The sequence below is a fragment of the Corvus brachyrhynchos genome, unplaced genomic scaffold (assembly GCF_000691975.1).
Source record: "Corvus brachyrhynchos isolate BGI_N302 unplaced genomic scaffold, ASM69197v1 scaffold11, whole genome shotgun sequence".
Lineage (NCBI taxonomy): Eukaryota > Metazoa > Chordata > Aves > Passeriformes > Corvidae > Corvus > Corvus brachyrhynchos.
Window position 1 is genome coordinate 7,881,187 of NW_008236965.1, and position 27,011 is coordinate 7,908,197.

At 39.8% G+C, this 27,011-nt stretch overlaps 1 protein-coding gene across 3 annotated transcripts in view; it reads right to left on the minus strand.

Annotated features, from left to right (window-relative positions):
- FRMPD4 (FERM and PDZ domain containing 4) overlaps window positions 1–27,011 on the minus strand; it is a 343,499-nt gene that overhangs the window by 21,728 nt on the left and 294,760 nt on the right. For all 3 annotated transcript variants that reach the window (XM_017728505.1, XM_017728504.1, XM_008629290.2), the window contains 2 exons: window positions 9,920–9,965; window positions 949–1,053 (listed from right to left, as the gene is read on the minus strand). In XM_017728505.1, coding sequence (XP_017583994.1) covers window positions 949–1,053; window positions 9,920–9,965 — 151 coding nt within the window. The remainder of the gene's footprint in view (window positions 1–948; window positions 1,054–9,919; window positions 9,966–27,011) is intronic.

The following is a 27,011-nucleotide window of genomic DNA, read 5'->3' on the forward strand; positions in this document are numbered from 1 at the left end:
TTTCCCTAAATACTGTCTCTCTGATGATAAATATTACCTCTGAAGTTGAAAAATTTTCAATAAAACAGAGAAATGGATTACTGTTTCTCTGAATACAGTGAGCTACTTAGTGTATTCAATCTAAAAAATGGAAACTACAGTTTGTTAGTAAGGATTACAATCCAGGTGGTTTACATTTTCTTTCTAGGTGAATATTAAATGCTAATATCTTTCATCATTTAAGAAGAGCAACATATAACCTTGCTACCTAATTTGATGGATCATTACCAGTATAGCAAAATAAAGAGGAAAAAGGAAGGGAAACAGAAACAAATCTTGGGGGTTTTTGTTTGCTTCTTTTTATTTTAAAAAGCAGAAATTGCTATAGAAAAAAAGCAGTATCAATTTAGGTTTGGAAGAGAGTTGGCTAAAGACATCAGTGTGGAATGATGCTCTGGAAAATTATGAAAATGAAAATGAGCTGGGACTTCATGTCTAAGGTGGAGTTCAGTGTCTCTCAAAGGGAGGCTGACATTGCCTGCAGTCTGGAAACAATAAGTTCAAGGAGATAAAACAAATTTTAAAGGGGTCTGTGAGGTAATCGTAATCAGTTTTTATGACATGGTACTTCTCTTGAGCTTATGGGTTTTGTGAAAGTAAAGTTGATCTGAAAAAACCAAGAAACAAGCAAGCAATATCAAGACTATAACGACAAACATATGTGCTATCACTACAAAATGAATTCACTAGCATCTTAATTCTAAGGGATAAATTTTTCATGAAATTTTGAGCCTAATGAGCTTTAAAAAAAAAGATCTTTAGAAAACTTCAGAAACAGGAAAAACCTTCTCTTTGCAAGCCTGTCACCACTGTTTCTACCATGTTGTTTCTACCTCCCTTTCCAGGCTTGAGCTGTACCTTTGGATGAAATGCTCAATCCTTTCTGAGGTTAAATAGCTGAACACTCACCGACACCTGGCCATTGATAATTACTTCTTCAGAGAAGCGCACTTTAACAGGATTGGACTTCAATCTTGCCTTTTTTGCAGCACTAATAAAAGCTGATTTAGGAGACTGGAAGAAAAGATGATGACAAGATATATCATATAACTTCAAATTAAAACCTTTCTTTTCTTTTTCAGTTATTCCCCCTGTTTCTTATACACTGGGAACTCCATGCATACAGCAACATTTTGTATACAGAAGAATGGAAATACAGTGAAACCATAATGCATCCTGAGGTGACACATATGTACATACACATAAGGAAACACCAATGCATACTGAACATACTGAAAATTATCCCACTGTCAGACTGGAGTGATGAGAAGGGTTCTAGGCATACACACAAATTCCTGTAGTGCTCCCACAATGACTGCTGTCACCCAACCTTGTCTGCATGAATGGACACAGAGCAGTGACCTACCAGTGACCCTTCCTTCACAGACTGAATGGAAAATCTTTGCACAATCTGTGATCTACTGGATAGACATACACACTGCTTTTGCCAAAAACGTGTCTGGGAGGTCTCCAAATGCAGTGGCATCTCACTGTATTTGCCCTCTTCAAAACACAGGTGAAAACCACCAAGAGGCACCTGCAGGCCAGCAGACTTCCCCTAAAGGTATCCCTTAAACACACCCTGTGCAAGGCATGCCTTCAATAGGTCAGATATGTTGTAGGGCTTCATGAATTAGAAATGTAGACGCGTTCCAAATTTTCTTCTGGGACCTACTTGACTTTTACCTACTACCTTATGCAATGGGTTCACCTGCGATCAAGTTTTCAGCCCCTGAGAAAAAAAATCTCCTCACTTGAGAAGCTTGAATAACAACTCCTTTTTAGTAACAAATTAAATATTCACAGTCAATGGGATTTCCATTTCAGCAGCAGAAGCAAGGGTGGTTTATTCACAGGTCAGTTACAAACACAGTGCTTCTGGCATTGCCTCACTTCATAACCATGATAGGGGTCAATGGAAGACTTTCTCGCTTTGGCTGAAAGACACTGGGCTCTTTTGGGCCAGGTTTTGGTCCATTTTTTCCAGGAAAATATGAATTAAGATTTTCAGAATCTTAGTCTAAGTCCTGAGAAGTGGCCTTACTAGTTTTGAATAAAGTCTTAAGTCATGTTGGTTTGCCTGTGAGAAATAAGCATAGGCACAAGTCGTGATGATCAATGTGGCATGACAGCTGTCCCTGTAAACATGGGAAGTCTTGTTGCGATCACTCAAATTTTGACTCAACTAACAATCTGCAGGAGTTATGGAGTGGTCCAAGGCTACATGCTCCTCTGTTTCTGTCTCTGATCTCTGCTGAAACTGCTTTAAAAGTTATTTTCTTGTGATGCAGAAGCCTTGTTTATAGTAACTAGCAGGAAGAAATCTCTAGCTCATTTCTGCATGACTCTAATTTATTATCACATTGAAAACATGGTACCATAGGCTCAGTATCAACCAGTGAACAAGGAAACACTGCCACATTCTCCCAGGAAGTATCAGAGACATCCAGTAATTCCTGAGGCACAAAATAGAATCAAGAAATAAAAATAAATGCTTCTTCACTTTCATAGTTCATTCTTTTTTACCTCTCTAGCACAGATGACCAGACAATAATCAATACTTGTAAATAACAGAAATTTAAACCCCATGAACAAACCAAGCCCAGATTCTGGAGTCAGTGTTGAAAAAAGTGGAAGGTCCCCAGAACTTTTGAAACAACCACCAAAAAAGAGAGGAAGTTAAAAAAAAAAAAAATAAGAAAGTGTCTCAGGACAGGGGACCCTGTTGACTTCCACAGCAAGAGGGGACAACACGGAGATGCTGAAGCAGCTTACATGTTGTACTCTGGAGATGAATTCCTAGAAAGACACAGTATAAAATAGTGCCATGATTAATATAACAACTCTAGAGATGCCTTCTCCAGTTTTCCTCCTCTCCATGTATTCCCCTCTGCAGTAAGGGGAATTGTCTATTTGGCACCCAAGAAATAGACTGCAAACTGTTGATTCCACTGCCACAGGGCAGCACAGCTGCAGGATTAGGCTACTAGCTTTCCCTTGCAAGAACACAGGGAAAAGAGTGGCTTTCACTTACTATTCTTGCTGAAAGAAGCTCTGTACTGTTGTTTGCTCTTATTACAGATGAGTCACCAGTCTGGCCTCTCTTAACAGGCAGACTGCCAAATTTTTTCTGGATTCTGGCAAGGTTATTCCCATACAACAAATCTGGCAAACCATTATGTGTCCCTGTCGCTCTCTACAACCTCTTTCTTTTCCTCTCTACAACCTCAAAAGTCACTTGCGGGAGGCATAAACACTTAAATTATGTTATTGAAAAAATGCAGTGGGAGAGTTCAGGACAACTAAAGATCTGAACATATGTGAATTCCTGAGACCCCTCTGGGATGTGGGGTTTAACGTACACATTGCACAGCCAGGGGAGGACATGTGGTCTACCGTAAAACATGAGGCTTCCTTCCATTTCCACTTTTGCTGTGGTGACATGGGAAGGACTCTGGCCCTTTGCCAGGCACTCTGGGTGAGCCTGGAGCAGATTGTTCTCCAAAAAGCTCCAAACTATAAACCATGGGTATAAGAAAATGAAACAGCTGGGCCAGGTATTTGGGAGAATATTCTCTGCTGTTTAAAGGTTTGAGTAATAGCACAGCTTTTGCATTTAATTGCGCAATGTCATTGTTTCTACCTCTGCATCAACTTGACACTTGATATTTTCTCCTTGGGAATAGAAGTGTTTCCAAAGGATGTGCAAATACCTAGGAAAACAGTTGGGTTTGATTGTCAGAACTCGCTTGACTAACAAAGCCTCTGCAAGATGATGTGCAGCTCTATTCTATTTTAATGTCTTTAGGTTTGTAGAAGAATGCTATCACTTAATGATTGTCATAGTGCCAGGTTCATTTATTTCTGATGCTCTGTTTTAGCCAAATGGACGCCATTATCCTCAGTTAATGACCTTAAGCAGGAGGTGTTTACACTAATGCAGAACATCTATCACTGCAAGTAAAGTATTTGCATTGTCACAGATAAAAAAGAGCTTAATTAGTGGCTTCTGCAAAATGAGGGCACATATTTTAACAAGGAGTCAAAATAACTCAAAACACCCCAAACTTTACTCTGTGTGACCTAAGCCCTATTTCCTATTAAAACCTCAAATTTATCAGCATTTTAAATAACTTTTACTTGTTTACACAGAATTCAAAGGAAAAAAATCAGCTGATCATTTCAACACTACCTGGAGAAACTGCTAACAAGAAAAATGAAGCACTGCACAGAGATCTAGACCCTACTTTGAACCCTGCTTATAGCAACTGCAGTCAATGGGCATCCCATCAGCAGGGTCAAAACACAAAAGATTGCAGAGAAGGCTTTCTGGAAAATGTTACCTTCTCATTTTCTAGACTTCTCAAAATTAGATCCTGTATTTGTCAGCAGCATTAGAGTGGGTCATTATTTGATAGATCTTAGAAATAATATCCTACATTTTGAGGGAAACTTTCTTGATGAAAATAAAAATGTCTAGTGCTTCGTGAACTTTTGCAGGTAAACTATAATTTGGGGGAGATTGCAAGGGAAGTGGTTTTTATTTCCTGAAAAAGCCCCTTTGAGTGCTGTTGCCAGTAGAGGTGCTGCAACAACAAAACCTTTACTCGTGTTCAAGAAAAAGAAGGATTTAGTAGCTAGAAGAGCACTGTGTAGTACTGAGCTATCATAAAAGAATAAAATGACAGCAGTATAGGACAGTCACAAGGTGAAAAGAAAACCTGTTCTGTGACAGTAAGCATCAGAAATACTTCATTTAAAACTACAGAAATATTGTAGTTTTGAAATAGCCACAGAGTGTATCTATGCAATAAATTTTAAGCTTGTTACTTTAAAATAGTCATTAGTTTAATACAAAACATTAAGTTTGCTAGAAAATAAAGAAAAAATTGCATGAATTCAACGAATGTGTTGACTTTTTGGTTCACCCCTAACACCAATTTCAAGTGCCAAAATTTAACAAGCAAATAAAAGGTAAGAGGAAGAATCAAATTTACTAAGTGGAACAGGACAAAATGCCCAAAGGCAAACTAAATATTGCAATTCGTAGCTGTGAACAAGGCTGAAACAACTACACTGGCTCACAAGAGCATTGTAGAAGAGCAAGTAGGGATGTGGAAGAAATAATGCAGAGAAGTTTTACCACACAGTAATTTGTGATAACCACATGGCACTGACAGACCATCATCAGGAGTATTTCTTTGTTAAACTCTTGGCACAAATTTAATTGCTGCAATAGTGGTCAGTTCTGGGTTCTCTCCTAAAAAGTTGGCAATCTATCATAGACAATTGTATTTTATTATTTGTATTACTTATATTTTACCATTTTTAGATGGTAGTCACATTCTGATCATTAGTGCCACAGACTCTCAATAAGATTGTTGCCACAATCATTATGATCCATAAATGTTATTTATTGTAGTATTTCTGCAACTGTTGTGTCTCAGAAGTATAATCATGTTATAGTAAGAAGCATCTCTTTCAAAACAGAAGATCCTATCTTTTTCCCGTTGCAAAATTTAATGCACTAGATCTCAGCTGGGCCTGGACTTCACCCAAGGAACTTAAGAGATTAATCAGGAAAGCAACCTATCAAATGATCTCTGCACATAAAATCTGAAAGAATATCAAACAGGCAAGTTATTTGATTTAAGTAATGCTTAAAACTTAGTAAGGCAACAATCAGAATGATAGTTTATTTACAGAATAAAACAGTCAGAAATTATAATCAAATGCCATACTTCCAGAAATCAAAACTCTGAACTGCTTCAACTGCTTGAGCTGCTCGGTGACCTCCTTATGAGCACTGGTGAAAAGAACCCCTAGCAGAGATTTGCAGATTGATGGAAAGAAAAAGATAGCCTAATGCTTTGGCTTGGTCATAATTAAAATGAAATTTTAATGTGTTTTAATGTGTTTAAGCATTAAACAAAACTGAATACATTTAAGCAAAAAGGATCTGCAAAAGCTTTCAAAGAGTACTAAGTGAACTACAGAGTACTATAAATCTAGATTATGTCTACTTTCACCTGCAATCATAAAGGATGGTTACTTAAATGTAAAACCAAAACACACTCTAAATAGCGCAAATAAAACCAATTAAGAAATAGCACTCTTGTAATCCATCTTGGCAGATATTTTTCATGCAATGGTAGAAGGAAAATCACCATCAAGAAAAGAGATCGATGAAATGTTTGTAGAGATGTATTTCTGCCAAGAATGGGGAAAAAATTCAGTCTTTATTTAAAAGCTCTTATTTTCTTTTGTCTGGTTTCTACTTCATCATTCCTGTTTAATTGGCAAAATAGTAAAAGAAAACATGGAGGAGGCAAAATTAAAGGAATAGGGAAAATACATGTGCATGATAATTTTTGAAGAGATCCATATTGTTCCCAAACAGTAAGGCAAACAGTGTTTGTCAGAGGATCCCCTGCACAGAAGACCAGGACAGGCACACAGCTGGAGTGCAGCAACACCCAGGGCTTGCAAGGCTGAAAGAGATGCCGAAGTTCAGGCACTACTGACAGCAATGTTGTGGCACTGTGAGGGCCAGCATGGACCAGATGTTCGAAGTGACTCAGGAGTACCAAGGCAACTGCAGCCCAAGGTTTGCATAGACTGAGGGGTCTTGCACCACTCCAGGGCCAAAACTTGGCTGCACACACTGGCATCTACTCCACATCCCTACAGACACCCTTGTTTCCACTGCAGAAAAACTTGGAAATGGTAATGGAAGGATGCTATGAATCAATAAGACCCTGGTCTGGACAGGTAGGGAGATACAAATATATTGCACAGACAAGATCTGCCGCATGCAACAGTCCTGCAGTCAAGGCCCTCTGCACCAGTTCATTTCACTAAGCATCCCAACTTGCGGGTAAAAATGGGCCAATTAAAGCTAGCACCAACATGCATACATCAATCTTATCTTCTAACTGCTCTGTGCACATTGTTGGGGAGATGATCTTCATGCCTACATGAGCTTAAATGTCCATGACCCCCAAAAACACAAGTGCTTTGTCTGCTGAGGTAGAACCAGGGGACTCTGACAGACATACCAGAGTGGGGCAATACAAATTCATGTACAAAATCGGCACATCAGTCCAAACAGCTGACAGAAATGTGTTTCAGTGCCATCCTTAGCTTGAACAAATAGCTGTGAATCACAGACTGACAGAATTAAAGAGACCTCAAAGATCACCTCGTTCCAAGACCTCTGCCATGGACAGGGACCCCTTCTACTAGACAAGGTTGCTCAGAATTCCATCCAACCTGGCCTTGAACACTTCCAGGGATGGGGCATCTGCAACTTCTCTGGGCACCTTGTTCCAGTGCCTCACCTCCCTCACAGTAAAAAATTTCTTCCTAATATCTAATCTTAACTTACTCTCAGTTCAAAGCCACTGCCCCTTGTCCTGTCACTACATGCCTTGTAAGTAGTCTCTCTCCAACTTTGTTGTTGGCTGCCTTCAGGTCCTGGAAGGCTGCAATCAGGTCACCCTGAAGCCCTCTCTTCTCCAGGCTGAACAACCCCAATTCTCTCAGCCTTTCCCCGTAGGAGAGGTGCCCCATCCCTCTGATCATCTTAGTGGTCTCCTCTGGACTTGCTCTAACAGGTCAATGTCCTTCCTGTGCTGGGGATCCCAAAGCTGAATGCAATGTTCCAGGTGGGGTCTCATGAGAGCGGAATAAAAGGGCAGAATCACCCCCCTCATCCTGCTGGTCACACTGCTATTGATGCAGCCCTGGACATGTTTGGCTTTCTGGGCTGCAAGTGCATGTTACTGGCTCATGTTCAGCCTCTCACCCACCAGCACCCCCTAGTACTTCTGGGCAGAGCTGCTCTTGATCTGTTCATCCCCCAGCTTGTATTGATACCAGAGATTGCCTTGACCCACATGCGACACCTTACACTTGGTCATGTTAAACCTCAGGAGATTCCCATGGGCTCATTTCTTGAGGCTGTCTAAGTCCCTCTTGTCCTTCAGGTGTGTCAACCATCCCGCTTGGCTTGGTGTCACTTACAAATCTGCTGAGGATGCACCTGATCCCTTTGTCTATGTCATTGATGAAGATATTAAATAATACTGGTCCCATTACAGACCCCTGCTGGACACCATTTGTCACTGATGTCCAACGGGACAACATCTTAGATGTTGACCACAACCCTCTGGATGTGCACATCCAACAAATCTTCATGCACCTAACAGTGCACCCAAAAATCCCTCTCTCCAATTTAGAGAGAAGGATGTTGTGGAGGACTGTGTCAAAGGCCTTACAGAAGCCCTGATAAAAGATATCTGTAGCCCTTCCCTTGTCCACTGATGCAGTCACTGCATCATAGAAAGCCACTACAGTGGTCAGGCAGGACTTGCCCCTGGTAAAGATACCAGGTCATGACTTTCTTTCTTTTCCAGGTTAAAGGCTGGAGGAGTACCTATGCTGTAAGCTCTTCCATGGAACATGGAGTGCACAATTTATTTGGGTTTCAGCTTCCCTTACGTTCAGTGCATACAGGCTTGCCCTCAGACCAGCAGTATAACAGGTCACAGCACCTCCCAGATGTAGTGCTACACTTTGTTGTCCACTTTTAAGGACTACACAAAGCTGCACTAAAGCAAACGCCCTTTCTTCACCTGACATTTATAGACAAGAATTAAGTCTGTCAATGGATGAAACTTGCATATAAAAGAAAAGTGGCTGGGGATTTCTTTTCCCCTGTATTATACATATTCACTGTGACCTAAACCACTGTGACCTAAAGCAGCAAGTTTTAAAGCTTTTTTTATTTAGTCAGACCAGGCCTGCGTTTTCATTTAAGGTGACTGATATTGACCTGATCCCAGATCACCTTCCTGACAGTCGTGTTACTGCAGGGTGGCAGCCCCTGCCTGTTTTTGCTGTGGAATGCATGCTTTTCCCCCACAAATTGGGTGCAGTGCAGACTGGCTTCTAGAAAGGGTGAAGGACAAGTGGCCACCTCAAAACTAACCAGAAATGCTAATGACTAGTACAAAGACACACAGCACGGGCCAAGTTGCATTTGCAAGATGTACATTTTGGCAGCTTCATCAGATAAACTTGTTTTCAAGTCTTTGTGTCAAATCCACCTCATCTCTTATTCTTGCGTGAAAAGGGTGCAATTATCCCTTGATAATGAAAACTGCTGTGTATCAAGCTAGACAGCAGGGAGCCAAATGGACCTGCTGAATCTGAATTACTCCTGATGCATGGCTGAGGCCCCTCAGTAGCCCACAATGTACACATGGCTGTGCATGGACAGATGAGCTTCCTCCCCTGGCTTGGCTTCTCCCCTTTTTTCATGGGAGATGGGTTTGAGCTGACACATCATGAACCTGTCACAAACTCCCACAAACCACTGAGTTGCAAAGGCATGTCGCATCAACCAGCTCTGAAGCGGGCTGCAGTTTCTCCCAGTGCCTTCAAGGCAACCTCACACAATTGCCTGTCTGTCTCTGCTCTCCCCTCACCTCCACAAGCCAGAGACGCAGACAGAGCCCTCCCTTAGATAAGGTACAGCTGGTTTGCTACAGCAGTGTAACTCTGTGGGACCAAGGCAGAATCAAGAAAAACCCAGAAGCTGCAACAAACAAGAAATCAAAGCAGAACTCAGCATTCTGCTCTGTCATTCTTCCTGGTATGAGTTTAAAGACACTGTTATTTTTTAGCTTACTAATGTAGCCTTTGAGTTCAGGACACAGTAACGCCATCTTAAACAGCACCTTTAATAGGCACAGCTCTTACTGCACTTACTTACTTTTATTGCACAGATAAGGTAGGGACACAAACAGAATATGGGCAGAAAAAGAAGCTGCTATGTTGCTAGGAAACTAATTCAGAAAACACTGACAATACTTACAGGGTAAGGTTGAACAACAGTAAGGAGGATCGATTCTTTGCAGCTTCTATAAAAAGAAAAAAAAAGTAAAATCAAGTAAAGAGTCATACTTTTACTGACTACAGATAACCAGCTTTTCTTTTTAATGGAGAAAACTGCAGTAATATGGCAAAATGTTTATTACAATGACATAGCAGAGCAGTACAGAGATTAATAATATGTCAAAATAACAATAGATATTAAGAAAGAAGTTTTTTCCAATCTAACAAATTGGCCTAACTTTGCACTTTATGCTACAAACTTTTTGCTTCATCAGAGAAACCTGCATGCTGCAATAATGATTGTCTCTAGCAAGAATGAAATAACCTTTGATTAATCGTATTAGTTCAGCATCTGTAGTCTATGAATTTCTTTTACCTACTTTACAAATGCAAGTCACTTTTTATACCATCTAGCTCTTGTACACTTCAAGCCAAATATATTTGAAGACAGCAGTGTTTTCTTCAAAGCAAAAATGAGAACAAAATTTAGCCACCATTTCTTTTCTAGCTCACCTTTTTAAATGGGTGGAAAAAGACTAAGCTTTGGTGAATTCCCCCACTAGAATTTTTAAATTTTTACAGTATTGCTAAGGAAAGGTTTTTCTTTCCATTTAAACAGCTCTTCTTTAGGATTAAACTAGTAAATGGAAAACATCTGAACAGCTCTAAAAATCCACAACCAATTTATAGGACAAAGAAAAGAAATTATTAGGAATCTTGATGTGACCAAGTGGTCTAGTCAAATGATACATATATTTTGACTCTTGGTGGGTAGTTGGGGCTGGTGGATAACTGGGGAAAATAAAGATTAAGTGAAGAAGAAGGAAGAAAAGCCAATCATAGTCAGTATCTCTTGTATTATGTGTTGATCAGATAGTTGCAGTGGGTGATACTAGCTAAGAAGAGGTCAGTTGCATTTGGTTGAAATGGAATTAAATTTCTCTTGGTTTTACTACTTTCAAACACAAATTATTTATTTACGTGACTTACTACATGGCTAAATTGACATGGAATTGATTTTGTATGCTTGACCTGTTAAGCAGAACTAACTAAAAAAATCATACTGTATTGGTCTTATACAGGGTCACCTTATAGGCATAGTCACACATATGCAAATAAAAAGCCAAAAGGCAAAAAAAAAAGGAGGAGAAACTGAAGGCAGAAAACTGGTCTGGAAAGCCAGCCGCTACTTGATGAAGTCAACATACCACTGAATGCCAACAGGGATAACAAATTCGACTTTTATCAAAGTCATCAGTCATGTAAGGGCAAAGTCTGACCTAATATCAGTTAACTAAAGAAAAATTAGTTAGAGCTTCAATTTTTACTTCTCTTATTAGATATTTGTACCATTACCACATTTTTTGGGAATCTACAAATCCATGTTAAGAAATGTAATTTATTTCAAGAATTTCACAGCATCTTTGTGCTATCTATCCAGTTGTGACTGCTGTATTAACCTAGGCCTACAAGTAGACAGAAAAGCTCACAGTTGTTGATTTGGGACAAACTGCAGCCCTGGGATAACTGCACCATGCCCAAGTGACCTTTTCAACTACTTTCAACCCGCTACTTTATGTTTCTCATGCTGTGTATGATTACCACCACCACTGCCTCCTGCAGTCCAGCTACGTTAGACAGTTGTCTTTAAAAACGAAAATCAGATTCTCCTGAAAATGTTTTTTGGCTCTTCATTATTCTTGGATTAAACCTGTCCAGGTGTCAGGCCAGGCAAGATTCATCCTAGATTAGCAAGTGCTTTTTTTTAAACCAAAAGGTCAAAAGATATATTTCGTGGACAAGACTTTCTTACAGGATAAATGCTTGCATTGGAAGGATGCTAGACTCTGCATCATATATTCAACATTTGAGGCTATAATAAGGCCCTTTGGAGTATCTGGACACAAGCATGTTAACATTCAAAAAGTTGGTGTCAAGCACTACACACAAATCCCTCACCATTAGAGTAAACACTTCCTATAAAACTTGTGCTACATACAAAACACAGCACAGTTACAAAAGAAGTATTTAATCATCAGCTTTTTTGATCTGCAGTACTCAGTCATGACTCCACTGCTTGTTTTAAATCTTTCTCAACTAATGATGACAGAACTCCGCAGGACAGCTCATCTTTTTTACTTCCGGTATGACTGGCATATCCTATAAATCTATATAATAAACCTTGCACAGCACTGGAGACTCTCAATTATACCATGTATTGTATATGTCATGAGAATGGAAAAACAATGGAATCACTGACCGTGCGATCTCGGTGAGTTGTAGCTTAAATGTACGTGGACAAATGGATGTCCGTGCATGACAGTAGAACATACAGACAGTTATGTTTACAGAAACAAGGTACATCATCACACTGAAACGTGAGCTACTTCTTTTAAACAATACCTGAAACATAGTGGCAAAGGCTAAAAAAAAAATTAATTGCAGTCTTAGTTTAACCCTGAAATGTCTTTCTTCATCTAAAATGTGACTAAATTTAAAAAAAAAAAGCATCTATTACAGTTATTTTATTACCTTTCATACTCATTTAACAACTACCTAATTACTTCTGTGCTCTTTTAGAGTCACTCAAGGCCAAACATCTGCAATACCAGCTTAGAAAACAAGCTGCTGACTTTTTGAGCACTCTGCCATCTGACCAGCTAACACCAACATCACAACAAAATATCTTTATGTTTCTTTCATTTCCTGACATTAGAATCAAATAGTGGTAACAAGGCTAAAATCTGAAAAACTCTGATCGGAACTTGTGATTCATCTCTCTGTCCTTCTCCGTGTCCTGTGGGGTGATTTTATTTGTCTGTTCTCACTACTCCTCACAGCTACTTAGGCTGCAACAAGGAGAGAATATAGATGGTTTGAGAATCAAATTATGTCTATTATAAAGGTTAAAGTGGCATTACTAAGTATCAGGCATCTTGAGCTACATGAGGCATTAACATTCAGCTACAATGCCAGCTTCTGTGAACTTGAAGCTGGAAATCACTGCCTCTCTTCTGCTTCTTGCTAGCTGGAAGAGAGGAAGGGGAAAGGCAGATGAGGGACTTGGGGGAGCCAAATAGAATAAGTGGGTCTGTTATTCATATGCATCCTACAGCAAACATAGCATATAAGTAGGAAAAGTACATACATTGCTCTTAAGAAGGAAGAATGAAAAATTGTTTATGCTAATTTTAAAGCTTTTAGCAATTTTACATACTAGAGGTATACTTTGTTTCTTTCCCACTGAAGATGAACAAATAAAAAATTAGTTAAAGCTATAATAAATAATACCATTTTCAGGGAACGCAATTCAGAAAAAATCTTCTAACCATAACTTGGCTGTTTCATTTGCAATGAACATTAAATTCTGAAACTCTTGTTTTGAAAGACTTTTTCTCAGCTATTTTAAAATCATCTGTTTCAATTTGGGTCTCACTACTGATAAGAAAGGTCTGAATTCCACAATTGTGGAGCTTGATGCCATGATCTGCAGCATGTTTACACTAAGTTTTTGAAGGAAATGGAAATCAATGGGTCAGAAGCTAACCACAAAATGTAAGAGGTTACCTCAAATGCCCTATTCAAAGCTAAGGAAAGTAGAAATTATCTTCAAATTCTATTGTCTAGGCTAGAGAAAAATCATTCAATGGTTGGATGTCTTTCAATATTATGAATATTAACACACTATTAATGAGCAAAGAGTTTGCAAAATCACTCTATTGTAGTGCATTTTTAATTATTTCATAGAATGAATCACAGAATCAGAGAAAGGTTTGGGTTGGAAGGGACCTTAAAATAATTTAGTTCCAACTAAGGATCATTTTTATTTGAGCTGTATATACATTTTTACATAAAACCTGTTTTACAGTATTTATCTTCACCTAGGGAAGCTACAAATTTCACTTCCCCAGGCTTTTATCATGAGCAACAGTTCCTGTGGAAGAGATCCCATAGATCCAGGCAGATTTATTTCCAGGGCTGGAGACATCTTCTGGAAGGACCTTGGTGGGACAGAGTAGACCCAATTTAAGGGTTTCCTTATTCTCAGCTGTTATCACACAGCACACACACAGAGTGAGCCTTGAGGTCCTGTAATGACGCCAACCTGCCTGAGTTGACATGGGGAACCTTGATAAACTATCAAACAAACTCAGTATTCATGGACACCTGTGAAACAATGTGGAGGGATCCAGGGATAAAGGCTTTAAGAAGGGCGTGCCTTTCCCCAGGGCTGTTTTTGTCACAAGAGAAGCAGTGCTGTGCAAACACAAACACTCAAGCTAAAAGCCCTCTGCACCAGACAATTCCTCCAGCAAGAGCCATGGTATGTGGGGCTCTTCCCTTTCCATTTCCAAAGGTAACCCTGCAGCACATAAACTACAGGCAATGGTTCCATGACTCTAATTGACAAGTACAAAAGATTACACCAAGCTGGAAGCCATGCTACTCTGGGCAGATCCCTTTTGGTCTTTTAATTACATCTACCCATAGAAAATCACTGTTTTAGCAGCAGGTAAAGCATGAGAGCTCTCCAAGCCTAGGAAGAGGATATTTTCCAAAAAAAATTTTAAGGGAACACAGAAAATTATACTTTCTCAAGAGGTTGCCAATACCTGGCAGAACCAACTGCTGGAAGAGTGGTAACGGGATTTCAGTCTCTGCCTGTTCAGCTGACATCTGGGAATTCTCTCTGAAGATCCCATACACAGCGAGAGATGGGCATTCCTGCCATCACACCACACAGGCAAGGCAGGGTATACCTCACGTGGCAGTACATCCCCAGCTCCATCTCAGAAGACAGTTGCAGGAACACAGCAGGCAAGAAGCATAGCAGGAGGCTCATGAAATAAGGTACATCACCACAGAGGTGAGGTCTGGGGTCCCAGTTTAGGGAGGACAGGTAACAGTGCATGAAATATAGTTACAGAAGATGAGGATATGAGGCCAAGGTGCCAAGATTTGGCTTCAGATATATGAAGAACAACTTAAGAGATGAGCATCAGCTGGATACCATTTTCTGGAGATGACAGAGCACAGAACACAAAGATCATGGTGTTCAGGTCTTATTTTTGGAGATCAGGATGGTGCATTGTAATCCCTGGTATCAGAAGGCAGAGACATCACAATTACACTCGGAAAGCTGTGGCTGCTGATGTTAATGATATTACCTGTCCTTAGCCTAGCTGTCAATGCAATACTCTTGGCATCCAAGCAACTTCAACTTGTGAACTCCTGAACCCTACAGTTTAATTTGCATAGACTGCTGCTTCACAAAGTCATTAAAATTTAAGTCTGCCATCAAATATGTGAGGGCTTGCAACAGCAGAAGCAATCTGCACAAGAACTTGGGAATTTTGCAAGATTCCTGATTGAATGTCTGAACCCTAAAAACTGTGTAAGTAATTGATGCTTGAAACAACCACTACCACATAAAGTATAAAACACATAAGGATGGGATTATTACAACACTGCAGGATCAAACAGCAGCAGAATCAGCTGAGCGAAAAAGATGCTCAGATTCAAACATAAATAACTTCAATAATAGCACACTGAAAATTACTGTCAAAGCAAATTGTGTTTTGTATAAATGTTCTTTATTTTAGAGGTCTGGCATGGTGTGAAAGTCAATCTTTAAAATTGTCACAGTCTGCTGCTGGCACTAATTGGAACACTTGTTGGCAATCTCCGTAAGGGGTCAAGGAGTGAATGTGTCTGCAGGCTGAATTACGCTCGCTTCCTCCGACTGAAGCGGTCCCTTCAGATCAGGGCTGTGGCACACTGGTGGGCTTTCATACAGGAGATGCCATCTCAGATACCTCTGCAATAAAGGCTTTGAGAATAAAAAAGCCTCCTGTTCTTTAAGGCTGTTCATCTGTCAAGCTTTCACATGTACCAAATTCACACAGTTTCCTCCTGTATTAGCACTGTGGCAAGGGGAGCCCTATAAAGTTGTTGATCTTGAATTTCAGTGCTGTATGATGACTATATTTACCTCTTGTCAAAATAAACCCTCCTCTCACAAATACTCCAAGTTTTCTAGTTGCTCGTATTTTCAATCTTAAGGCTGTTAAAACTTTGTAACTGAGTTATCAAAATGTTGGTCAAACAGTAAATACCTGTGTGTACTGTACAAGAGTGCCTTAGCAAGACTACACGAATACCAGCAGCAGTGTTACACTGCTGTCTAACTGCTGAGCAGTGTTACCTGCTCCTTACTACACTGGCCTTCAATTGATTCTTGAGTGCACCTCTAAGTATTGGTGATATGCAGAAAACTTGACATTGACAGAGATGCCTTCCTTAGACAACCATTTTCCTACTTACCCAGATTTATGATGGCCTCCCTCAATCCCTGAGTACCCTTGGGGTTAAACTTCAAGACAAACAGAGAACATATTGGGAGTTACTAACACTGGAGTTGTCTGATCCAGCAGAAGCAGTATTTGCTCATTTTGGTCATGTATAAAAAACCAACCAAGACCCGGATGAGCCTGTGTGTGTATCTGATGGACTGAGACTTTCACCAAGTCCAACTGTTGGCATGCCACTGCCAACACAATCACCATGTCAATTACTTCATGCTGCATGAAGATGTCACACAGCCAAGAAGAAAAATTTAATGCTTATTCCCCTATTAATTAATTGTTCAGCTGTCCTCTTCTAATTAGACTTTCTACACATTAGTTTTAAAGGATCAAAGGCAGACAAAATGAGATAATATTGGTCTCTCAGGTCACTCATCCAGGCCAACGTTCCAGTGCTAGTTTTTCTATCATTAACTGCCAAAGTCTCAAAAGCTCTGAGGAAACGTTAGTTTTCAAAGTCTAATGAAGAAAATGAATATGAGCCAGCCCCAAGATGTCTATTGATGACACATCTTCAGAAATAGTTCTATGGAGCTTTAATACAATACTAGCAAAGTAAAATATTTACAGAAGAGGTTGGTCTCACCATGGAAAGATCAGTTGTATTCTCCTGAAAATTTCTTGTGTGTATTTGTCAGACTCTGCTGTTTCCATCAGACTGCAATGATTTTTAAATGGCATTTCCATGGGCGTTTTGTGCAAGTCCTTTCAGACAGCTTCTAAATGAGATAAGTGCAGTTCTGTTCTCCCATTCTGCAGCTGTCCACGCACAGACCTGGCAGCCACACAACAGCTGCCCACTGCCCACAAAGCTCAGGTACGTTAAACCCATGCAGTCAGTTTGGGTTCACTCGTCCTCTGCACTGACATTCTTATTGAGGACATCCAGGAACCTGGACTGTAACAAAACACCAAGGTTGCAGAAAAAAATCCACAACCTGGAAAATTCTAACCATTCCAAAAATTTCAACCCAATGATGACAGACTATGCTTTGAAACAGTGGCATGAGCCAATTCTCTGAGGCAGCCACCAGAGACCTAGAAATTGTTATGAAATGCATTCCAATTACTTTGTCATTTCTTATGATCAGCCTTCAAAAATGGAGACATCGTAATTTTGCTATGGTAGCATACATGTTCATATAAAGTTTAATTTAAACATTGCTAAATGTAAGAACAACACCCTTCTGTTTTCTAAAATAACTTCAAAATTTTTGTAAACATATATGGATGGTCAAACTGAATTCAGAGTTCACTTACTTGGGAGAGAGAAAGAAAATAAATACAACATCTCAAGTACTTCTCTGTACAGGCCTCTTATGTTCCTCTACATAATTTGAATTAGAATAAAAGAAACTTTCTATGCTCTACTGAATTTACAGCACTTTTTTAGACTCCTTGACACAGTCACATAGTCTCTCGAATTTTTATTTCAGTAGTGGAAACGAAAAAAAAAAAAGAAGGTTAAAAACTGAAGGATATTACAAGGCAACTTTTCAAACCCTGGAAACTGATGTTATTCCATTCATTTGTCTCAGTGTACCACAGAGATTAACAATATGATCTAGCAATTGAAAAGGATGTTTCAGGGAGTAAATGTAATTCTAATATTCACATAACAAAGCCTTGTTGGTTTCCTCTTCTTTCTTTTACAGAGACGCTGAATAAATTTTCATTTAGAAAAGAAATTCTGTCTTCTGATGGCTTATTTTTAATTTCTGCTTTTGCTGACATTATGTTAGAAAGCAACAATCATTACTTTACTCAATAATTTTTTTCTCTAGACTGGATGCAGCAGACATCTCATGCTCCATGAGAAGAGAAAGTTTTGAGTTAACTTGTGCTGGGCTACTTCTCTTCATTTTAAGTGGTAGAGCACCTTAAATTTAGCCCAGAAGTCAACAAAAACTCATGGCACATCTAAGGGCTATTTTTGCAGAAGTGTAATTTTGTGCCCACGTTAAAACTGCACTGATGATTGAACGAGCAACGTGCAGCTCTGCTGTCACAAACCATCAATCCAAAGCTGGACTGGAGAGTGACTGCTTATAGATTTGAAGGAAAGTCCACTTGCTGGGATGCTCACAGCATCTTTTGGTGCAGGAAAAGTGACACTGCTGTCTTCCACAATGAAACCCTGCCTCTAGCAGAGTTCTTGTTTGCCAGCCTAGTCTGGACAAAACTTAGGCAATTGATATACTGATATTAATATAATGCAACTATTGCTTTGTTAGCACTTCTACTCTCCCAACAGTTTCTCCCCTACTCTGATTTTTGTCATAGGTGGACATACTTTGGACAGAGAAGATCTACCATACATGCTGACACAGAATTTTGTTTAGTTTTGTATAGTATATTCTAGATATGATGGCAGTTAAGAGATCAATAAAAACAATTATTCAATAAAATGCATTATCTAACGCCAAACACCTTGAATAAATAATTAAAGCAATGAATTAAAATAAACACTAGTATAACTTGTTGTTCCTTGCTGAGAAACAAGGAAATCACATACTCTAGAGTTATACTCAAACTGGAAAAAAGAAACTAAAAGAAAAGATAGTTGAAGATGTCAGAAACTGTAGAGGAGCAATGTCGGTATCCATACAATTGCAGAAGAGATTTATGGGAGTTACATGTTAAAGAGGACGAAAGATCACTAAAGATGAGAAAACCTTACCGATATTTTTACTATGTGACAAATTAACCATAATGGTTTATGATCAAAGCTTCATTTTCATTTGTACTGAAGCATTAGAAACCATTACAGCTGCTATTCATAATCTGTACAGCACTGGCATTTTCATTTTCACATTTGGGCATTGTGTATGTAGTAATGAAAGGTCAGGCGTTCACACACATCCTTCATTCCTGCAGCTATTAAATTTTTTTCTTTCCCTTAATGCTTTTCAAAAAGCAGAACATGAGATAAATTTTGCTGATTAAATGTTAAATGCTTTAGGATCATCTTGTTTTAGAGAGTTATCTGAGTTTTTATTAATAATGCATAACATTCACTTAGGGCTATTTTGTGTCGGAAGTCCTTCACAGCGTTATCTTAGCTCTAAGTAATTCAGCCAATAAAGAAAAAGAAATTAAGAAGAGGAAGATGCATTTGGAAATAAGATAAAGCTCTTGAACTCTGAAGCATACTGTATTTTCAAGCACTATATTATACACTGTTCTCAGTTCAATATTATTGTGTTTATCATTGTTTCTTAAAAAAACCACATTCATTCAAAGTGATGGTATTTTTCTTTCAGATGTCTGAATACTATTACTTCTGCTTTTCAGTCTTATCTGCTTTTTTGAGACCAAGCTGTGTGATGCAATCTAAGAGCATCTCTATCCTTTGTTATGGAACACAATGCTAGAATTATGTTTTAAATAATTACAGATTGCTGGAAATGGTTTTAATAAGTCAGTGTTCGAACAAAACAAGATTCATTCAATTCCTCATTAAGAAAAGTTTCAGCAGTCAGTGTCTTGAGCTTTGTGGGTTTTATTACTAGTGTTACTGTAATTATCATTATATCTGCAAGGTTAGACAATTGATGGATACTGAGTTGCAGAGACTAATGCAGAATGATTTTTGCTTACTGCATCTGGAATAGAAAATTGATTGGTCAGATGCCAAAGACATATCCATGTGCTACTGGAATGGTATAAGTAATGGCAAATGTGATTTTATAATGATTCGGATGAGCACCCAAAGGGACTACTCTTCTCAAGCTACCATGCACACAGCACAGTAATTCAGACAGCAGTCCCAACTCTTTGGCTATATTTGTATCCTCATACGTTATTTAATTATTAAAGGAGTAGACTGATAGGAGAAGAAATTGAGACAGAACTTCTGCTAGACAATTAACCGCTTACTTGCTCCTGTTAAATTGCATTAGTTATCAAAAAGTCCTGCCACAAATAAAAGCCATATATCCAGAATGTTTCAAATTCAAAAGTTCATCCCCTTTTCTAAAAATCTATTTAAAGGAAAAATTTATTTGTTGTGCTAAAATCAGTAAGATATGACTTTAAAAATCTATTCTCTTTAAAGCTCAGTCTGATCTTTCAAAATTATATTATTTACTGTCATTTATTACATCTAAATATTTATGCTGGTTAACTTAAAAATGCATTTATGCTGTCATACCCTTTATTTTTTTCCTTTTTATGTATCACTAGAATCACATAATTTTTTTACATTTTTCTTGGGACAAAGAATCGCTAGTATGAGTCTCACTGAAAAGTTACAAAGCAAATGTATGCTGCTCATAAATGTGGTCCTTGAGATAAAATTTAAATTATACTTAAGCAGAAATTCTTCCTTGATACAGCAAATATATTGTAAATTATAGGGGGGAATGAATGTTTGAAAAGGGGTGAAGAAAATTGCCCTGCAGACGCAAACCAAGCATAAAATGCAGAGTGGTTGCATTCTTCTATCCACACAGAAAATGAAGACATAATTGCAGTGCAGTCGGACACAGAGATGTGAGCTCTAGTCTAGATGGGTAACACCAGCAGTAAAAATACGATGCCAGTCTCTCCAGTATCAGTTATAAAAACGCCCACGTTTGCCGAGCCAAGCCGATGTTTCAGTACCCGCACCAAGCAGATTCAAGTTCGTTTGGGGACACGGTTCACACACGTCCCGGCCGGCCCCAGCCCACCGCCTTTGCAGTGTCGCCACGCTCTGCGCCTTTGCACCAAAAAAAAAGGAGCAAAGGTGAAAATCAACCAGTTTATCCCTGTCCTCTCCCGCTCCTTAGGAGCTGCAGGTAGCAATCAGGACTGAAGGGAAGGACAGTAAAACAACTCTCTGCTCTTCAGGAAAACAGTAAGGGGGAGGAGGGAAGCTGTTCACGGGGGAGGTGAATTCATAATTCACCACATAGCTGCGGCCAGAAGGTGGTAGGAGGGAAGATGCATACTGGTATAGGGGAAAATGAAGAAGGGACTGACTTGATGGGACTTGATAAATTGATGTTATAGGTATTTCATAAATAATTTATTTGGTGTACCTGTATTTGCTCAGCGAGCCTTCCGCTCCCTGTGGCTGACAGGGCGCTGCTCCGCGACCCGGAGCCGCTGCTGCCGCCCCGCGCAGCGGCAGCAGTGCCCGAGCCACCGCCCTGCGCTGGGGCTCTGACCGGCGGGCTGGGGACAAAGCAGCCCTGCCCTGGCACTGCCTCTGCCCGGGAGTGCCACAGCCTCCGCTCCCGGCATCGCTGCTCTGCCGAATCAAGCAATTATTTGACACAAAACAGTAAAGTGATTCGTCTTATGCATGCCCTCTCTAAACATAAGCCACGGTGGGGAAGGGGCAAGGGCACACCGCTGCTGCTGCCTCTGTCTGATGCTCTGAATCAACCTCTCAATAACCATCTCCCCTGGGCTCTCAATAACCTGCTCCCCTGTCAGCACGGGCTGCACTCGCTGCCGGCATGTCTCTAGGATGGAGCACAGACGCATTCACCTGTGAGTTGCAAATGAGCCGAGGTGAGAGATTGCAACCGAGGGACTCTGTCGGTCCAGCCAGCATGACCAGCCACCCCCCGCACCCATCCAAACAGGAGATTCACCTCGAGCTGTCTCTGGGCATGAGGTACCACAGCTCAAAGCACTTCTCTAGATGCTTTCTGGATCAAAGGGACAGCTGCAAATAGCTTCTCCCATCCTCTCTCTATAGGCAGCTAGTTCGGGCTAAAGGCCTGGTTTTAAACAGCTGGAACTCATAGAGGTGAATTTTCAATCAGGTGTGAGAGAAATTTTATTGTTCAGAAATTACCCTGGCCTGTCATACACACAAACAGAACAACAGGCTCTGAGGGCTGCACACATGGTTTTAGGCACCTTGACTCAGCTACCTGGGCTTTGGATGATGCAGGACTTGCTCTTGTAGTCTGAGCAAACTCACGGTATGCTGCATAAAAATGTATCCTGTATTAGCCATGTAAACAACTTCGCCAAGTTTGAGAAATATGCAATATGAAGCTGTCCTTCCTACAGAATAACTCCTATAAAGAACAACCTTTGGGGTCTGCAGACTTCTTCTCTTGGATGAACATCCCATTCTCCTCTTGAACAGCTTGTACTTCTGTTTCATCCATAGTATGTTGAGGACTTTCATTTAAAGTTAGTTCATGAACTTTAGGCATCACAAATATCCCTCACTTCAGCTGCAATCATGAGATAAGCACAAAAAAAGGCACTTCAAAAATCTGCTCTGCTTGTACACACTGACAACAATCTATCTATGCAAGAATAAATTCCTTGTTCCAAGGGCGTGCATTAAAATCTAGTTCTCAAAGGGGACACAGCAGCAGATTTAGCATGCAACAATATATGTTCTTTAGAAGCTATATGTCAAACCACAAGGTTAAAAACAGACTTGTCAAAATTGAGTCTGATGAAAATCACTGTATCTCTGTGTTCCAATGGACATAGTATTCTTCATTATGTAGTCACATAGTAATTTTTTTGAGTCTAATTAGACAGCAAATGTAATTTTAAAAAAGTAAATTAAATCATTATTTTTAAATTACATTTACTGCTAATGCAAAGTGCCAGATTATGAGTATTGGCTGGCAGGTTCTTCACATCTACAGGTCAGTAGTTTTTTGCATACATGTATGTGAGGAGAACAGTCATGAATCCATCCTCAGGCATAATTTTGGCCTTTAAGTCAGCAAAAAGAGGATGAGAGCAAGAATTATATCTAAACAGAGAGGTCACAGGACACTGATGATGCATGTGTATCACCTGCAACCCTAATTAGACAACAAACTGCCCACATGCATTTCACTAATTCCTTATGTCACACACGGCAACAGAAGAATAAAAATAATGAAAAATAGTTCAAACTTACTAATCTGTGTTTCTACAGAAAATAATCCAACTACTAAAAATCTTTTAAACCTTGCAAATCCTTTTTAAAATTTTTGTTTGGTTGGTTTTTTTTATTTTCAATATACTTTTCATTCCCTAATTCTGTCCTATCCTAACTAAAAGATAACTTCAGGACAAAAGCTGTTCATCTAGAAAGGATCAACAGCCACAAAAGCATAAAAAGAAAAGAGGTAGGGGAGAGAAGCATGCTTATAGAATCAGACTCTCAAAGCTAATCATTAAAATGAAAAGTGGAGAAGGGAGATCAGAGAAGTTTGAGAGGATTTATTTTGTTTATTTTCCTCCCTCTACCCTCTCTCCAGCTGCAGCTTCTCAAGAATTGTTCAAAGTTCATACCTTCTGTGTGGCTCTTCTAAAGATCTGAACTCCAAAAGGAAAGTTTCAGGAAGGTCACCTGTGAAGGGGATCTTTGCTTTTCAAAACTGGTAAACTCACCATTTGAATGATGTACTATTCACATTTTTAAAGGCAATTATAAACAATTCACACTCCTAATTCTTTGATTCATCCATTCATTGAGACCAAATATCTAACTTTTGCTTTGCTGTTCTGCATGCTGCTGTTGCCAATATCATTAACCTATTCAGTCAGCCTGACACACCTCAGTGCTCTGGAACATGTGGTGGTGACTTTGTATTTCCCTCACAGTGCTGCTGCTGCCACCTTGTACATGGAAGCAGTGCCTTCCATGACCAGAAGCCTAAAGACCTTTCTGTTCTATCCATGGGCAAAAACTCCAGGTGTCCCAAAGGCTGTGTGCATTGCATCAGCTTGCACAACCAAGTCATTGGTTAATTCAAAGCCAGCCACTGGAGATGCTTATGGATCCCTACAGCTGTGTGACACTGACCTTAGACGTGCCACTCTTTGTATCTCACTCCCAAAGGACTGGCTCTTGAAGAGCCAGTGAAAGCAGTGGCACACTGCCTCAGCTGCCTCCCTGAGCTCGCTGTGGGGAGCACGGGCAGAAGGGACGACTCCTCTCCAAGCTGCAGTCTTTTCTTCCTATGTCCTAGGCTGGGAAATACTCCAGTTGCTTCAGATATCATTTACTGCCTGTCCGTCTACCAATTATTAAGAAGTAATTTGAAAAATAATACTACTCGGGAAAAACAAGAGTCCTTTCCCTTTGCAAAATAAGGGTAAGATCCACACACAGTCATTCCATTCCTAGGGAAATGGAAAGACAACAATAAGTCTGTGGTTTCCACTTGAAGAATCCATATTATATATATTCATTAAGGAGGTCTTTGATTATGTGTGCAGCCAATGACAGGAAGATTGAAGGGAAGAACTTAGAGAACCTCTAGGTTCTTATTGTGCTGCTTTTTAAGGAAAATTCAGGACTGTTAGGGAAAGTGCAATAAAAATGAAGGGAGGAGAAAAAAGTGCTTGAGCTTTTTCTAATTAAAAGGGTTGTAGAAACAGATCTTCCTCAAGAAAAAATATTCTGTACACCAGTCACTGTGTGGTCTCTCTGACCTTTCTCTGAAACAACTGGAACCAGGTCTATCAAATACAACATGTAGCAATAAAGGACTTCAGATCTGTTTTGGCTTGGTGGTTTCTAAATGGTTGTTTTCCCCTTCCAAGTGATTAACTTTTTCATAAAAGCTTGTGATAATGCTCACATTCAGAGGTTACCCAGTACAGACAGTACTGACATTTTTTGTTGACATTTGCTACTCATCAGATTTTTTCAGCAATCACCACTGAGGTATTTGTTATATGGAATGTAAGGTCTGAATAGAATGAATTTTCTCTGCACAACATGCTTAGTTCAGGAAAGAAAATTAGTTCACCACAAACCACATTACAATATGTGCTGTAAAGAAGGGTGCTATCAATTAACCAAATATTTTGTTTCACTTACCCAAGTTTTATTTTCATAGGTCAGAATTTGAAACAGAGAGGCGTTTCTGATTCAGCCTGCTTTGTATTTTCATTGCTAACACTCTACTGACATCTGGAAAATTAAACCAACTAACTTAAGGACAGTAAAAACAGAAAGATGAAAGACAATGAAATTTGATTTCAAAAACTTTCCCATTATTACAGAGAAGATGGTAGTGATGATGCAGATAAAGTTACTTATTACAATCCATCAGATAAATGGTCAAACTGCACATAACACTTGTGAGGAAGAGGATGAAGACTAAAGATGAAGGGATGCAGCAAAGGCATGATCACCCTTTTCTCCCCCTCTAACCTCTTTTCATAGTAAAACAGCCTCAGGGAAAAGAAGATGCACTGATTTATATCAGAAGCTTTATCTCAGTGCTGTCAAACTCATGCATTAAATAATGGTTTATCAAAGCCTACTGTGACTTCAAAGCCATGATGCCAGCTGTGATAAACTTCTATTTTCTGTTCTTACATTTTTGGTGTTTCTGAGCTCATGATTTTATGCTTTCTGCAGTCAACCAGGACTGTGCTCCTCCACTTAAACAGCACTGGGACATTCATTCATTCACCTGAATACCATAACTCATAACAAAGTACCTAATTTGGACTCATGAAAGAAACACAGAGAAAGAACTTGCCTTTTTTTCAGCTCCTACATAAAACAATCCACTCTTTTTCTTCTGCTGTAGCTAGCAAGTGATGTTGAAGGGTATTACTGCAAACTATGATAACTCTCCACTGCAGCCCATGAGGTTCTGCACCCTGCCCCAGAGATGCTGATGTGAAATTGCTTCAAACATACAGTGATGCAGTGACAAAATGATAGGAAAGACAGTATACAGACCACTGTACTGAGGCACAGAACAACCACAAACATTTTAAACCTCTATATGTTTTCATTTACAGGCTGGGGAATGAACAGATCAAGGGCAGCCCTGCTGAGAAGGACATGGGAGCTGTGGATGAGAGGCTGGACATGACCTGGAAACGTGGACTTGTAGCCCACAAAGCCAAATGTGTCCTGGGCTGCATCAAAAGCAGTGTGGGCAGCAGGGCAAGGGAGGGGATTCTGCTCCTCTGTTCTCATGGAGAGCTGCATCCAGCTCTGGGATCCCAAGCATAAAAGGACGTCTATCTGTTAGAGCAAGTCCAGAAGAGGCCACTAAGATGACCAGAGGGATGGAGCACGTCTCCTATGGGGAAAGGCTGAGACAGTTGGGATTGTTCAGCCTGGAGAAGAGAAGGCTTTGGTGTGACCTGATTGTGGCCTCCCAGGACCTGAAGGGAGCCTACAAAAAAGATGGAGAGAGACTGCTTACAAGGCATGTAGTGATAGGACAAGGGGCAGTGGCTTCGAACTGAAAGAGAGCAGGTTTAGACTAGATATTAGGAAGAAATTCTTTACTGTGAGGGTGGTGAATCACTGGAACAGGGTGCCCAAGAAAGCTGTAGGCGCTCCACCCCTGGAAGTGTTCAAGGCCAGGTTGGATGGAGCTCTGAGCAACCTGGTCGAGTGGAAAGATGTCCCTGTCCATGGCAGGGAGGTTGGAACTGGATGATCTTTGAGGTCCCTTCCAACCCAGGCCATTCTATGATTAATTTATAACTGTAATTTGTTGCCATTTCTATCGTCATAAAATCTCATGCTCTAAAGATTCCTCCAGTGTCTCTCTCCTCTATGGTTTTGTTTTGCAATATATAGCATTACCTTAAAAATGGGTCTGGTCTACTTGAAATATCTAATTTTCATGTTGTGTTTTCTGAAAAAATCCAATCAGTGCCTTACTAGGCACAGAGTTCCAAAGAAGGGAGAGTGATGGGAAAGTGAAAGGAGAGAATTAGGGGGAGTGATGGGAAAGGGACCAGCAGAGGCTAGAATGGGTTATCACT